The 17,326-nt window shown below is 40.6% G+C and overlaps 1 protein-coding gene across 1 annotated transcript in view; it reads right to left on the bottom strand.

Moving 5' to 3' along the window:
- The window catches only part of dmd (dystrophin), a 240,174-nt gene that overhangs the window by 144,971 nt on the left and 77,877 nt on the right, over positions 1-17,326 (bottom strand). The window contains exons 3-8 of the mRNA XM_026364224.1: positions 11,511-11,603; positions 8,690-8,770; positions 7,670-7,762; positions 4,531-4,632; positions 3,555-3,625; positions 2,633-2,751 (exon numbers count right to left, since the gene is read on the bottom strand). Coding sequence (XP_026220009.1) covers positions 2,633-2,751; positions 3,555-3,625; positions 4,531-4,632; positions 7,670-7,762; positions 8,690-8,770; positions 11,511-11,603 — 559 coding nt within the window. The remainder of the gene's footprint in view (positions 1-2,632; positions 2,752-3,554; positions 3,626-4,530; positions 4,633-7,669; positions 7,763-8,689; positions 8,771-11,510; positions 11,604-17,326) is intronic.

Below are 17,326 nucleotides of genomic sequence, written 5' to 3'. Positions count from 1 at the left end.
GTTGTATTGATATTAGGTGTTAAACTAAATAAACCAGCAAGCTGCTTCATGTTGGCATGCATGTCAACAAACAGCTGACTGTGGTCTGCAGGCTCCCGCCCAGGTCTGGGGTTAACTCTGTATCCTCTAGGACAGGGGTCACTAACAGGCGGACCGCGGTCCGGATCCGGACCCAGAAACTGTCCCATACGGACCCGGAGGTACAGAGCAAACCGAACGTTTGATTCCAAATCTAGCGGACACCTTAATTATAACCGCCGCAGCTATTGCGATCGTTACGGTAGTTATTAAGTGGACGCGAGAACGCATTGGCCAATTGAATGCGAGTTAAGCCATCCCACGTGACTTCACTTAGCCAATCGATTCTGTGGATCGTAGGCAGTAAAATTAGAGACTCAACAGTAGATGAGAGAAAGTTGGAGGTTGGAAAAAAATTAATAAACAGAGATGGTGATAACAGAGAGACAGAGAGGAGAGGGACAGACGACAGAGAGGAGAGGGACAGACGACAGAGAGGAGAGAGACAGACGACAGAGAGGAGAGGGACAGACGACAGAGAGGAGAGGGACAGACGACAGAGAGGAGAGATACAGACGACAGAGAGGAGAGGGACAGACGACAGAGAGGAGAGATACAGACGACAGAGAGGAGAGGGACAGACGACAGAGAGGAGAGATACAGACGACAGAGAGGAGAGGGACAGACGACAGAGAGGAGAGATACAGACGACAGAGAGGAGAGGGACAGACGACAGAGAGGAGAGATACAGACGACAGAGAGGAGAGGGACAGACGACAGAGAGGAGAGATACAGACGACAGAGAGGAGAGGGACAGACGACAGAGAGGAGAGATACAGACGACAGAGAGGAGAGATACAGACGACAGAGAGGAGAGGGACAGACGACAGAGAGGAGAGGGACAGACGACAGAGAGGAGAGGGACAGACGACAGAGAGGAGAGGGACAGACGACAGAGAGGAGAGATACAGACGACAGAGAGGAGAGGGACAGACGACAGAGAGGAGAGAGATACAGACGACAGAGAGGAGAGATACAGACGACAGAAAGGAGAGAGACAGACGACAGAGAGAGAGACAGACGACAGAGAGGAGAGAGAGACAGACGACAGAGAGGAGAGAGAGACAGACGACAGAGAGGAGAGAGACAGACGACAGAGAGGAGAGATACAGAGACAGAGAGGAGAGAGAGACAGACGACAGAGAGGAGAGAGACAGACGACAGAGGAGAAAGTTGATAAAAGGACGGTGAGACTGAAAAAGGAAGAGATAAATATAAAAATGTCCAAAAAGAAAAAAGTGCACAGTAAAGAGTTTTTAATCCACAATAGACAGACTCCTTTCTGTTCATATTACCACTGGGAGCAGTAAACCAGTATGTTTGATATGTTCAGAAACTGCGGCTCTTATTAAAAGTGCCAATGTCAAACTGCATTATGAGACAAAACACAAAGGTTTTGAACACACATGCCCACTAAAATCTGAAGTGTGATCACAGAGAGTTGCTAGTCTCAGAGCCCAGTATGAGCAGTCCACCAGGATCTTGAGCCACATGCTCAGTTTGATGTTACATATAAATTCCTACGTGAAGACAAATTGCTTGTTGATCTATCCAGTAACTGACGCTTGTGTTATAGTAAACCCTGGGTCACGTGGAAGAAAATTGCTTGTTTGAATCTCATCAGAACTGACGCTTGTGTTATATAAACTAGGGTGTCTCTGCTGTTGTTAATGAACCCATCTGGACACATGTTTTATTCAATGTAACACGCTGTCGCTTACTCTTTTAACCAGAGCCAAAAGACACAACCACATCGCACTTGTTTCAGCCACTTTAAGCCACGATGGACTTTAGCCTCAGTCAATGTGGGAATCTGTTGGTCAGATGGTGTTTGTGTTTCTTTCTAATTGTCATGAGAAGAGACGAGGACAGTAAAATGCTGTCCTTGAGTACTACAAGCCTCTGTGCAGCATGCTGACACCACTTTGAGCTTCAGAGATGGTTTGATACCATTGTCCTGATCAAGTCTTTGTCACAAAATGTTACTGTGGAGAGTTCCTTAATGTTCATTGTTTGGTTTTGTCCTGACATGCAGTGTGACTTGTGGGACCTTAATGTATATAAACAGATGTGTGTCTCTGTAAACTATGACCATTTATTCAACTGGCCACATGTGGACTCCAGTTAAGTTCTAGACTCAATTAAAACTGAAGACATATGTGTAAGGACAACTGCACAATTTACTGTATCACAGAGAGCCGCTCAACACCCCTTTCAGCCTTTTGATTAAGAGCCTGTAAACTGATCTCAGGTTAGCAGTAACCGTGGTGATGGGAGCCAGAAATGTTCGGAGATTTTTGGTAAATACATTTGTTTTTATTTATCACACAATCAAAACACTTTTCTGGCAAGTAAAAGGCTAATTCTTTGTCAGTTAGCGTCTCACAGGTCAAGACGACTTTTACTGTGGCAACACCCGCAACATGACAACAAATTAGGCAATTAACATGTATGGTTTTGGCTCATTTGTTGTAATACACCTGGAATTTGTGTGTGTGTGTGTGTGTGTGTGTGTGTGTGTGTGTGTGTGTGTGTGTGTGTGTGTATTAGTTACCCTCAGGGTCCAGCAGTCTTTCTATCCCCAGGTGTTGTTCTGCCTTATTAAAGGCGTGTTCCAGTCTGTCGATCGCAGACGTCTTCTTCTCCACTGAGCTCCAATCAAAAAGCTCAGGTCTGTGGAAACATAAGAGAAATCAACAGGGATCATATTTCTTCTGAATCTGAATTTATCCACACTGTCTCATAAGTGAAGGTAATAATATTATTAATAATAATAATAAACTCCTCAAATCCTTGATTGAACATTTACTCTAATAGAAACTATTTATCCCAATGTATGTTGAGTTAAAATGAGATAAAGCTCTCTAAAGTAAAAAAGGCTGATATTGTAGTAATAAAAATGTTTTATACAGCCCGCAGATTAATTTGTATTAACAATGAAATGCAGTTTAATTAACTCACTTTAGCTGATGGAGTCAAGTTTATTTTTGCAGCTACTTTATTGTAATTCAGCAACTATGAATTCTGCTGTGCAGTGATATTTAGCTGTGCAACTTTCCAGCCATCCACTGCCTTCATTTTACTCAGTAAACAGCAAAAGCAGATCTTTGCATTTACCATGCAGAGACCCGGGGGCCCTAGAGGTCTGGGGTATAACCACTAACGGGCTTACTATAGCTTCCACTATCTGATATTAGTATCTGATATTATTATATTTCTTGCACGTTCTCTTTTTTCCTTATCTAAGTACTTAGTAATAATGGACTCATCTAATTGTACACCTTCAAATTTATCTGTTCAACAAAACGTCTGAACCACAATTTAGGAAGCCGAATGAAAACCAATACTCCCTCAGTAGCCTTTTGACAGTCCTGTCTATCCATCCCCATCTCCTCTGGGTCTGTTGCTTTGTATTATGTCTTTCTCTGCTAACACACACACACACACACACACAGACACGAGTTGTTCTACAGTACCTGTGGCTGTGGATGAGGGCATTGAAGGCTAATCCATCATTCCAGCTACTGGAGAAGTTAACCACGTTGACCTGAGGACAGAGATAATGGATATTAAAGCGGTTGCCTGTGAATGCTGTATGACACCCATTGTTGAAACCGTTGCCCCAATACTAGGTGCCATTTTCATTGAATTAAAGACATATTTTGACATTCAAATTGCCAGTCTGGACTTTTAATGGAGTGACAGAATACGTGTTTCACCTGCAATGCAAGTTTTGGTTTTACCCTCTAATCAGTTTAGATACCAAATACCTCTGTACATTTTCCAGATGTTGACATTATATTCATCATATGTTCAATTTGATTTGGAAATGAAGACCACACTCCCAAGGTGTAAGTGAAAATTGAAGATAGTTTGGTAAAAACAACCATTAAATGCCATATGTCACCCACAAGACAGCATATGCTTTGAGGCTTCAGTTCAGTTAAGTGTATGAGCAGGTTTTCTAACCATGGAAACATGTTTTTTGGAGTTAGGTTCAAGTCTCTCAGTCGTTTAGCTTCATACTTGGGTTATAAAATGATAATCATCTGATGGCACTAATCCCAGATCTGGATCAGCACCAAAACCTAATCCATTATTCCTTGGCTCAAAGCCTGCCTATCCACCAAATTATATGAAAATCTGTTGATGAGCGGTTTGAGATATGCACTAAGACGGATGCAGAGACAACTAGAAAAGTAGAAGGACATTAAGTTTTTGGCATTGGTAATATTCCACTTCATAACCACTATGTGGGCATCACAAGTTTCAATTCAAGCTACACCTTTAAACCGGGACACACAGTCGGTTAATGACTTGTTTTGTGGCTTCACAGGAATATAGGTTCCCAAATATGAAGGAGAACTGTACAGGAGAACTACAGTAACAGTGGATCCGGTGTGTCAGCCTGTGGGTTGATGATAAGACTCAAGGAATAGTGCAGGAACATACCTGAGGATACTGGCGTGTGTTCTGACGAACCCAACTCAGCAGAATCTTCTCACTGTTGGTCTGCTGTAGGTCTGCCATGACATCCTTCATCACATCCTTTACCTGCACGCAGGCACACACACACACACACACACACACACACACACACACACACACACACACACACACACACAAACGATAACTGGTGTTACAACTTGGAACTTTTTTTAAAGAGTAGGTTGTTATAGGTTAACTTGGCAAATACTGATAAAAAAATTAAAATTTGGTGCTAAGTGAAAGGTCAGGAGGTCACTAAGATCAAAAAGAATCATGCTAGCTAATGCCCTGCTTATGAATAATGTGTCGATAAAAGGGAAACTCTTGAGGGGCCACTGCAGTACTGCAGGTCAAAGGTCACAGACTGATGAAGACAACCAAAAGCATCAATAGGATTATTTAAGGTGTTGGACTGTTGTAGTGTGAGATGGGAAACAGTGTAGAGACTCAAGACAACAAGACTGGGCTCAAATAGTAACTCTCAGTGGCAAATATAAAAATCATTAGAAGGACATCAATAGTCATGCGTGCATGTTTAAAGCAGGTAGGTTGCAGCATTTGTTAGCCATACATCACACAAAAGCACTGGATGAAATGGGACGGCTAGGTGACAAAATACACTGAAAAATTCCTGTTCCAACCCAATTGTGTATTGGGATAACTGGCCTAGAAACAAGTCACACATACAGTCAACTAATGGCTGTCGTATCAGTTGCCAGCAAACAGTATTGAGAGCCATGCTAATATGACACATTGCCACGAAGGCACATTTCTGAAAACCTGCAGCTTTCTAGCAAAGTTTTGACGTGGCCTGTCAGTGGTTACTTTGCATATTCACACACCCGTGCTGCCACATGGCAACACACATTCAGTATAAGTGCACATAATACAGTCAGAGGACACTTGTGTACACACATATTCATGCACAAGACTGTGTGGATATGGCTGCATCCTCACAGGCTGGATTTTTGGCAGCTGTGAGTGACAGTTTCGGAGCACATGTTCAGGGCTCAGGGGGGAGAGAGAGACGTTATACTTTTCACTGCCCGGTTCTGCATTACTTATGCATATCTTCCCCTCACCTTTCTCTCAGCCACATATGCACACACACACATACACACAAAATAAGCAGTTTGTGTTTCTCTCTTCTCCTCTTAACTCTTCTTCTCTGCCTCACCATCTGTGTTTTCTGTATTCTGTCACACACACACAGACACACACTCGTGTGCGTGTGGTGAGTAGTAAGAGTACCGAATAAAAGGGGCTGGACAGATGAGTTAAAGACAGGTTGCTGAAAAAAATCTAGTTTTCTAGTTAACACATACTGTTGCACAGAGGAAAGTAATTTGCACACATACACACTCAAACGCAACTAAACTATTAATAAGGTCGATGTAATTTGGTGTCGAGGTGAATTCCCAGCAAGGGGACTCATGAAGATCTCTTTTACACACGCACACACACACATATCCACAGGTTTGTTAGCCATTCCTCATAGAATGTGGCCTGCTGGGTAAAAAAAGAGACTCATTTGGGAGTAGGTCACTGCATGCAATTTGCAATTTCCCTTTAATTGGAGGGGTGCTTACACAAAGCCTGGTGCAGACACACACTCACAATGACACACCTACACACTGACCGCGACACGCACATACACCCAAGCAAACGATAACCTCGAGGACATCGCAGACTTTGACAGGTATAATCACACACCACACAGACAGACACAGGCCCACATGCTACCCACAGTCATACACACTCAGCCAGCACACACACCTCATTATAGAACTGTGTTTTGCTATTAATCGCGTCATTAAGTCTATGCCAAAACTAGCGTGATTGAGACATTAGCCTCCATTCAACTTAATGAGGAATGAAATACAATTAAAATGTGTTGTAATTTAAGCTATTAAAACTACCAACTTTACATGAAGTTAGTTTAAACATGGAGCCCATCATAAATTAGATTTGAACTTTAAACAAAGCTTAAGGGGAGAAGTAGCCAACGGTGAAGGCGTAGTGTTGCTCTCCGAAATTGGCACAAAGATGAAAGGAAGCAGGCAAAAAAATAAAAATAAATAAAAAATACAAAAATAAATAAAAGACCAGGAGGGAACAAGACACAATAATAAAAAAAAAGACCATTAAAGGAAAGTTGAATCTTAAAAGTGCTGTTTTTGCACTCGCATTAATGTGGCTGCTGGATGTACTATTCTCCAAAGTTATGATGTAGAATACCTGAACTGTGCTTTATAAGAATGAAAAACAAACACTGGGGCAATTAAATGTTAAAAAGACAATCACAATTCATATATTTAATATTCAATATCTCAATCAGGCTGTTAGAAAATGTGTCGGTTCAGCAGTAACGACTTGTCTCAGTGAGATCTGCCAATTTAACCAGAACTAAATGTACACAATGTTTTGTGCACTGACATTTGCAGATGATACATAGCAGCAGGATTAGCACAGTCCACCTGTGGTAAAATAATCCAAAATAAATAATGGATAAAGTATAATATTCGGTTTCCAGATTTGTAGAACGTATTACAGCTCTACTTGAACATTTTCTAATCAACAGACAAAAACAATGTATACTGGTGCAGCTCATGCAATTTGTGTGTCATGCAGAAAAAGCAATAAGTGGTGTTAAAGTGAAGCTTCCTGGGCAGTAATCTGTATATCAGGTCATTTCACCAGCATGTGTGCAATCATTTTACTCACAGCTTCTTCATTTTCACTGTAAAATTTAGTATGACCTTCTAAATGGGCGTGATTGAACACAGTGCAATTACACAGTAAAATGGATTTACATACAATTTAGAGTTCAGGGAGATTGCACAGCGCTAGTTTGTGCTCTAGCTGGCTTTTGTTTAACTCAGTAGTCAGATGAGTAAATACCCATCAAGGTCAAGGTAAATGAAAGAACATTCGATCCAAGCAAACACTGTTTTTATGAAACACAGACACAACAAAAATGCTGAGACTGTAAAAAAAAAAAAAAATGGGCAAATGTAATATCGGAGTCTTTGTTAAACGATGAAAACTCTGCAGAGATACACCCACACTCACAAAGACATACTCTAAATGTACGCGCACACACCTGCCAGTGGAGAATGATGCTCCAGATGAGCCCGAGGATCAGTTTGTGATTCCCATCAACAATGTCTGCCGCTCCAATATTCACCAGTTCAACCTGTAGGATCAACGTGCACACACACACACACACACACACACACACACACACACACACACACACATTTTTTGGATGACACTCAGCTACAATGCATTTGCAACATTTGTCACACGCACTAAGCAGCCTCTTCCTGTTGATTTGACTAGTTTATGCTGACGAAGAAGCAGAAATGCTGGATCTGTCAAAGGGAAAGATCATATCACCATAGTTTTACTAAACTGCTGTTTAGTGTAGGATTCTAGTCCAATGCTGTCTTTACAGTATCTTTATGCTTGTTCAGCTTTGTCCCTATTCCTGCTGTATGTCCATGTGTAGTTATTTACACTCAGACAAACCAATCGTATGTCACTGAAAAGGTCTTGGAAAATCATTTCTGGATAAAAGTGGGAACCCTCAACACACCACAATCAATTATTATTGTGATATTTCTTTTTTTTTAAAGATAAACCACACAATTGAAAACAGAAATGAAATATAAATCCAGGATGAGAAGAAATAATTGAACTCTTCCTGGCTGCCTCACCAAAAAGCAGGGAGGAGAGTCCAGAGCAAGCCTCGCAAACCTCTATCCTTCCCTGCTGCACTCTCTGGCCTGGACCCTGTGTATCTGTCATTCTTTATGTTGTTGTCATTGTAACTGAATATTTAGAAATGTTTTTAATTTATTTACTGGGGTGAAAAATCAAATTCAGCCCCACTAGGCAGGAGTGGTCATCAGACAAAGATCACATGTGTAATAGTAACCATGCTACAGAGAAGATGGAGAGAAACCTGAAAGGCAGTTTCTATTTAAACTCACTGTTTGCTGAGTCCAACACTGATTTCTTTAATATATATTAATACAGTCAACCCCATATGATCTTAAACTTTCAGGCATAATCACATCAAGATAAAGGCAAATGTGTGTGTTAGTGCGTGCATACTCACATTGTTCTTCTGCAAGATTTGCAGAGCGCGGTTGACATTGTTGAGCGAGTGAACACGCGAGAATCCTCTCTCCAATTTCACCTAAACACACACACACAGTAACACACACAGTGACACACACACACACACACACACAACCCAGACAGGAGATTATTGAGGCATAAACAGACCTTGCCCAGGGGCATCCATGAGCGCTACAAACGGTCGCATTACAATAAAAGTGTGTGTGATTGTGTGTGTGTGTGTGTGTGCTGGAGAAAGTGTGTGTCAGGGTATGTGTGTGCCATTACAATAAGGTGGTAGTAACAAACAATGAACAAAGATGTTAAGGTCTTTCCATGAGCTAGATGAAGGAGAAGAGAGAAATAAAAATGAGGATACAGAGAAGGACAAATCATAGAGGAAGAGAGGGAGGATGGATTCCAACAAGCAGACAAGAGCTGAAGGACAGAAGTAAAAACAAGGTGGGAGCAGAAGTTTGGTTGTGGCATGTGCTTGGTTTAATTTAGCTGTATAGTCTTATACAGTCTGTATAGTCAAGCCTATAACCTCCTTTAGGTTTGCTGGTCCATCAGCTACCACAGGTCTACTATGATCACTGGCACCAAGCTGCTGATCGTGCGATAAGGGACATAGCCGTTTTCTCCGTAGCTGATGGGATTTGTTATTTCAAACATTACAGTTATTCTTGTCTTGGCCATTGTGCCCTTTTAGGGTACCACTCTGGCATTTTCTTTTTACTCTGCGATCTCATCATGTCTCGTGCCAGTGCCAATATGTTCATCTTCATTCGACCCGCTACAGTTCGCCTATCACCCCCAGGTTGGAGTAGATGATGCCATCATCTACCTGCTCCAGAGAGCTCTCTAACACCTGGGAAGAACAGGTAGCAATGTAATGATAAAGTTTTTTGACTTCTCCAGTGCTTTTAATACAGTCCAGCCTGATCTGCAGAGAGAGAAGCTCCTGAAGATGCAGGTTGACTCCTCCACAGCCTCCTGGATTAGTGACTACTTGACAGACAGACCACAGTTTGTATGGGATGTGCAGGTGATCAGCAGCACAGGAGCAGCACAGGGGACTGTCCTTTCAGGTTTCCACCTCTGACCCTCAGTACAACACTGAGTCCTGTCATCTGCAGAAGTTCTCAGACGACTCTACAGAGGCCTGGAGGACTGTTTTGTAACGTGTTGTGGAAACTATCACCTGACCATAAATATGACAAAGAAAAGGAGATGGTTGTGGACTTTAGGAGAAACAGTGACAGCTTCTGGAACAGAGACAGAGACTGAACTGGAAGTGCAACACAGAGGCTGTTTACAGGAAGGGACAGAGCAGACTCTACCTCTTGAGGAAGCTTAGGTCATTTAATGTGTGCAACAAGATGTTGCAAACCTTTTACCAGTCTGTTGTAGCCAGTGAAATTTTCTTTGCAGCTGTCTGCTGGGTCGGCAGCATCAGAGCCAGTGGCACCAACAAACCAAACAAATTGATCAGGAAGGCCAGCACCCTGTACAACAACTATAATCAGACAGTAGGCAGCTCTCCTCCAACAGTTTAACTATCACTGGTGGGAAAGACTTGACAAACTTCATTTTATTGTATTGAATGCATTTCTTGGTACTTCACATTTATCTTAACATAGCGGAGAATAGTTTTCCTGTTTTGTTCTACAGATTTGACAACTGTGTGCAATTTAAAAGTGCATTTTTATCTATCTACAAAAAGAACATTGCTGATAGCCTGAAGTTTGCCAAGGAGCACATTGACACTCCGCAGCAGTTCTGGCAAAATGTTTTGGGGACTAATGAAACTAAGATTGAACTATTTGGAAAGAACAAACAACACTACATCTGGCGTAAATAGGGCACTGCCTATCATCATGAAAACATCAACCCAATGGTGGAGAAAAACATCATGATTTAGACCTGCTTTGCTGCATCAGGGTCTGGCCAGCTTGTAGTAATTTAGGGGAAGATATATTCCCAAGTGTATCACAACAATTCTTCAGGATAATGTGAGAATGTCTGTAAGTCAGCTGAAACTCTGTAGAAGTTAAGTGATGCAACTGGACAACAACCCAAAACACACAACAGCATGGCTTAAGAAAAATAAAATCCGCCTTTTGTAGTGGCCAAGTACTTTTTCCACTTTAGTTTTTATTGTTGTTCCCAATAAAGACATGAAAGCTCTGGTGATGTGTTATTAATAGTTATGTGCACATTATATTTGTTAATACTCTTGACTTGACAAATAAATGCAGAAAAGGTTCACATACTTTTTCCTGCCACTATCTATCTTTGTGCATACATGAGGCAGTGGATCTCCTGCATGTGCGCTGATATGACTTTGTACTATACTGTCAACTAAACTAAAAAGCACTGATGCATATTTTCTCTTACAACGAAAAGAAACTGAAACTAACTAACATTTTCATTTTGTCTTGTCTCATCGTCATATGCACTTTTTATTTGACTATTATTTTGCCATGGTGAGAAGGGTCTGTAAGTGGTCCTTTAATTAAGATCAGCTCAAAAATAAACCTGCCTGAATATTTCTAGTAGTACCAAAACAGAATAAGGAAATATTATGACTGTGTACATACCTATCAGGCCTATTTTTGCCTGTTGGACTACTGTCTTTTATGGCACTTGTTGAGATACCGGCCATCTGCACAGGATTTTCTTCACACTATCCTCTTCTGATGAGATTCCTTTAAAAATCTGGCATAAGTTTGGCATGTGGTATTTTTCTGTGTATGTGGATGTGCTATGTGTCTGCCTATATTGCATGTGCCTACGTGTGTGTATTTATACTGTACCAGCCCATGTCCTGTCAGCCCTTCCAACAGCTCCAGCAGGCGTCGTCCATCACACAAGTCTGAGAACAGATCCTCCACGGGTGGTTTCCCTGTCTGAACACAAACATACAATTATCAATCTTTTAACTGAATCTACTAAAATGATATTATAATGTACATTCATTCTAAATATTTCAAGACATCTGACATGTTTGCTCTGTACTGTAAGTCTGTACAAGTCCTGTGATGCATGGCTGCAAAAGCGGACCCATCCATTTTTAAAACCTGTGTTGAGAGCAACAACTGCAGGTGGTGATATGAGGTCAATTTTCTTGTTCTATGAAAAGGTCGAAGGGGCCAAACCCCATACCGGACACTGTGCTCTTCATTGGCCGAAACAACAGCAGAGTACTTTGGAAAAGCTATAGAGAGACATCTCTTGAGTAATCACAAACCAGCCCTGCGTTAAATGTGAAGATAGCAGTTAATACCCAAGAGGTTGTTCTTTATCAGTGCCGACAAGTCAAGGATTACAAGCTAGCAGTTACTTCACATTGAAAAATGCTGCAGGCTAAGTACAGTGTGAGTGACTTTTCTGGGCCTCCATAGCAGCCAGACTGAAGTGAAAAGGAGGAACCGAGGAGCTACATCAGTACATTAAAATGTACTCGCCCTTGGCAAAATGATTCGAAACCCACAATAGTAAATAACAACAATCTAAAACAATAACTTAATAAGACTAACACATTCTGAAATACTCCAAAACATCAGCAACCCAATGGGGGAGCACGCGGTATCTAGAGAAGGGATTCAATCTGGCAGAAAGGACTCGATTTAAGATCAAACTGCAGGATGTTCCAGGCAGAGGGAGCTGCACGTATAAACTTTCTTATCTAGTTTGGAAACTGTTAATATATTTTGTCCTGGGGACAAAAATCAAAGCTGGTCACATTAACACATTTACAATACACAGAAAAGAGTTCGTGTGAGCATCCAAAAGAGCAGAAATGTATTTTTAATCAGTCGTAATGCACCATCATACAAAGCATCTGAAGCATTTGACATTTCATTTTTGCTTATTACTTTATTGTAATATTTCCACGTGTACCCATTACATTATACTTTCTATTTCAATTGCATATTTATCACATTTGGTTAATAATAATTCATTCATTGCTTTTTTTTGCTAGTATATGCTTTTTCCACTACTTTAAGCTACATAGCATAACACTACATAACAATTATGACTTCTTGATGCTGTTTATTACTTTCATTGGACAAATGGATGTCAACAATTTGACATTAGTTTTAGCTATAACTATCTACTGTTTTTCTACTGTTTATCCATCAATTCCACGTACCAGCATCACGTTGCTGTTAATATTAGCTTCCACGTCACTCCTTTAGGGATTAAGAGAATTCAGAGAATTTCACATATTTTTCATACTTTCTTGGTCTGTTACTTGTTAATTTTGTATTTCATATTGTATTTGTATTTGTTACACTTGGCCTCAATTCTCACTGAAGAGACAGCTAACATACATTCATTGTATGTGCTAAGATTTCTTTCTTTCCTTATTCATCTCATAGTTATTTTACTTGAGGAGTCTCTACATAAGTACAGTTCTTAATAGCACCAACAACAGATTCCAGGTCACCTTATTTGTCCTAATTATTCAGAAACACTTGATTTAGCACTGTGATCAGTGCTTTATTTGTAAATGGAGAATCGGTCTACTGAAATAAATAATTATGATGAAGTGTTAGAGGAACTGGTAAAGACCAGAGAGGGGAACGCGTATAGACAATAAGAAAAGACCGTTTTTTTTTTCTTCTCCATGTTTTGCCAGCAGCGTCATGTACAAATGACTTCATGAATCTTTTCTGTTATTACTTCCCTGGTTATTGTAGCAGAAATCTCTTTTCCTGCATCAATCATGCATTATTCCAACCATGGTTGCCATGTCAAAGTCCCCACTCCGCCATCTAAAATGCATTAACACCAGCAATGAGACAGAAACAAAAAAAGGAAAACTGTAGAAATGACCCAGAAACACAAAGTGTACAGTCCTGGTCAATATTACTAAAATGATATGTGACAGAATTATATTTCTTTGCAGCCAAAGCCCAAGAGTAATAAGGCTCACATGCTCCGTGTGTCACTCTAAGCAAATCCAGAAATATAATGAATGGTTCAGAAACATAAAATCATTAGTGAAATTACATACTTTTCAGCTTTGCTCTTAAGATTTGCTCTTTGATTTGCTCTTTGATTTGCTCTTTGATTTGCTCTTTGCGCTACTTTCCAGTCTGCTTGTGGCAGAAGTTTATGTGTATTATGGTAAAATGGTACAACTTTGAATGATTTAACATTTGAGTGGCATTACACAGGGGTATACTGAGTTTCGTTTTGGAGGAAAAGTGACAAAAGACGTTATAAATCTTCTGAGAAACCCCCTCTTCCTATCATTGTCTCATTTTCTCTGTCTTCGTATCTTATATTTTATACTCACGGTCTCCCACACACACACAATCATTCTCTCAGATTTCATTCTCCTCCTCTTAAGTTCTTATTTTCCTGCCTCTGTCTGTCTTTGTCTTTTTCCATTCCTCTCTGCCCTCAACCTACGCCTCTCGGCATCGTCCTGAGAGTCGCCGTTATTGAGTCATTCTCCGCACCGGGGCAGCATGTGTGTGTGTGTACGTGTGTGTGTATGTGTGTTTTGGGACCACATGTATTATTTGAATTTGACAGTGTGTGGGTGTGGGTGATAAGTGAAGAAACCACAGATGAACATAGTTAAAAGAACAGGAAACAAGAGCTATAAGCACATTTGAATATGAATATGTATGATGACGTATATATTTTTCAGTTTTTACATTAGAACAACTAGAAACAGAAAACGCGGTTTCTTGAATTAGATACCTGCAACAAGTTTGAGATAAGTTGGGACAGGAAAAACAAAAGACTGGAAAAGTTGTGTAATGCTAAATAAAAACATGATGAAGAATCTCACAGTAAAGTAGAGTAATTGGAAACAGGTCATAATTTGAGCATGTTCTTGATAAACACACTTATAATTAAATATGAAATGCAAATGAAGGAACCATTCACAGATAATAAAAAATGTAAAAGCATGGATGGTGGAGCATCCCCTCTGGCAATGAACCCTGGGGGTGTTTTTTTTTTTCCTGTTTGGTGATTTTACTGAAATAACAAGACAGTTAAGAACATTCATTCCTTGTGTACCGACTGCCAAGACAGCATCAATCAGAATTAGTACTCTTTACTATACATCCTCTCCATACTTATTAGTATGAAGTCAAATCAGGACACTGAGGACAATTTAGAGGAAGAACAACTGCATCCACTGATGTCTTATCAAGTGGAGAAAAGACGTTAGAATGCCAGGGGAAATCGTGGCAGCCCTGTTTGGACTATTTCCAAATACTCCTTAAACAGATTAGAGGACTTTTTAAAATTCTCTGATTGGTTATGAGGGCGAGCCTCGCTCGCCAACATTTCAAAGTTAACATCTCTGCTCGCAGCGCCGTTCACTGAGTCTGGGTCACAGGAGGTTTAAGCAGTGCTTCTCCACATCCGGTCCAATTCGGTCCGGTTATCACATCAGGTGCCGTTTTACGGGTGGCCAGTTGCCAGGCAACAAGCGGAGACACCAGGAGTTTACTGCTGCTGGCTAGGAAATAATCCATCAAATACCCCCTGTAACGCGGCAAATTGTTTTCACACTTTGGTTTTGGTGCAGATTAAATCATATGTACAGCTACTCAATAACTAATTACACACAACTATTGTAATTCTGAAGCTTAAACTATGCTACCAATAATTTAAAAAGCCAACTATAATCCCATAATGTCATGTTTCTCCCTAAACTCATGCAACTGTGTGTTGATTGGCTTTGAAGAAGTAAAAATAGAAATCCGTTCCTAATGTAGCGAAACACACTTACTGTAGTTTTTGGGGTAACGTGAAGGGCAGCCTGTTCTCTGCATCCGCCAGCAAATAACTGTGAAATCACGGGCTGCTTGTGAATCATGCTCAGCTTTGAATTTTTTTAGGGATCTTTTCATCTTCTTTCAACACAAACTGGGATTTGTAGCCACACACACCATCACTACAACAATAATACGCAAACATAAAACCAGAGGCACACACACACACACACACACACACACACACACACACACACATATCCGAGTTCAGGGTATAAATGGTATACACACCTAAATACATTTGCGTTCATGCACACGTACGTACTTCCTAAACAAGAACCATGGGAAACAAGATGAATATCTGTGAAGTTGTCCTTTAAGTGTGTGTTATATAAGCCTAAATAAAGTTTTTCTACCCATAAGTTAGGGAATAGTCTATCTGCTCTAGGGACATTCAGTCTGTACTGATAGTGAGTACATTGTCATTCCCCACATTTCATTCACTTGCATGTGAACGTTTATGTGTCTGTCACAGTCCATTTATTCCACCGCCTCTGTAGGCGAGGATACACTGCTCTTGACTGACAATGCTGCTGTAGATTACAGCTTAGGTCAAGTAAGTATAGCTGCTTTTTGCGGTATCCTGACAATCATCACCCACATTCTAAGCAGCAGTCTGAGTAAGCACACCAGCCACAAACTATTGCATGTTTCACATCCAAAATCAGCTTGCTGCACTCATAATAATATAATAATATATTTGTATGTTTGGATTGGGAGGTGAAGCTGTCAAAAAGAATTTACGCCTCATACTTTGCTGCTGCTCTTAAAGCATTAGATAAAGGTGTTTTATTGGTTTCTCTACCTGCAGTTGATAAACTTAGTTGACTTCCATCCCTCCACTTTCCTAACTGCTTTTCCTTTTAAGGGTCATGGGAGCCAATCCCAGCTGTCATTGGGTGAGAGGCGGGCTACACGCTGTACAGCTCGCCAGTCTATTACATAGCTGACATAGAGATATACAACATTCACACATACAGTATGAGCAATGAAGAGTCACCAATTAAGCTGACTGCATGTCTTTGGACGGCAAGAGGAAGCGAGAACCCGCAAAGACACAGGGAGAACATGCAAACTCCAGCAAGGCACCTAGACGACCTGTGCATTCAAACCCAGGTCCTTCCTACTGTGAGGCCACAATGCTAACCACTACGTAACTGTGGATGCACTTTTATGGCAGGGGTCAATAAAAAAATGAACTAAATATTATAAAATTCAAATAAACTCAAGGATAAACTGATCAGATTTTGGTGCTCAAAGGTCAAGGTCACTGACCTCATGTCTGTCCCATTCGCTTCAATGCAGTTTTTCAAGCAGAGTAATTGGTAAAGTCATACGCCTAGGAGGTTGTAATTCTATTTTAACAATAAATGGATTCATTTTAGCTTTAAAAATGTCAGAAACAGCAAAACATGCCCATAAAGGCTCCCCATAGCTGATTGTTTTCACACTTACCGGAACCCATTTGAACAAATTTGTGCTGTTAGCTTCTCTTTAAATTGTCTTTCCTTCAAGTGGACTCCAGTGCAGTTTGTTTGTGGTCTAAAAGTAACATCTAAACTATTAATAAATCCATCTGCTGATCATTGACTGTTTTTTAAAACTGAGCTATATAAGTTTATATTTATGTCAGACATATGATAAACATGGTAACATATGTGCAAGTTAACATGAGAGTGCACGGATTATATCCTGATTAATCAGTCAAAGCAGTTAGAAGTGCAGTCTGTGGAGCCTGTGTCCTCCACATACAGAGGCAAGTTTTAATTTATTTGTAACCCTTTTCATCACTTCTGCACTCCTTTGCGCAAACACTGTGTCAC

Source organism: Anabas testudineus, chromosome 2 (assembly GCF_900324465.2).
Source record: "Anabas testudineus chromosome 2, fAnaTes1.2, whole genome shotgun sequence".
NCBI lineage: Eukaryota > Metazoa > Chordata > Actinopteri > Anabantiformes > Anabantidae > Anabas > Anabas testudineus.
Note: the sequence above shows the minus strand (reverse complement) of the source record. Positions and strands in the feature narration are given on the sequence as shown.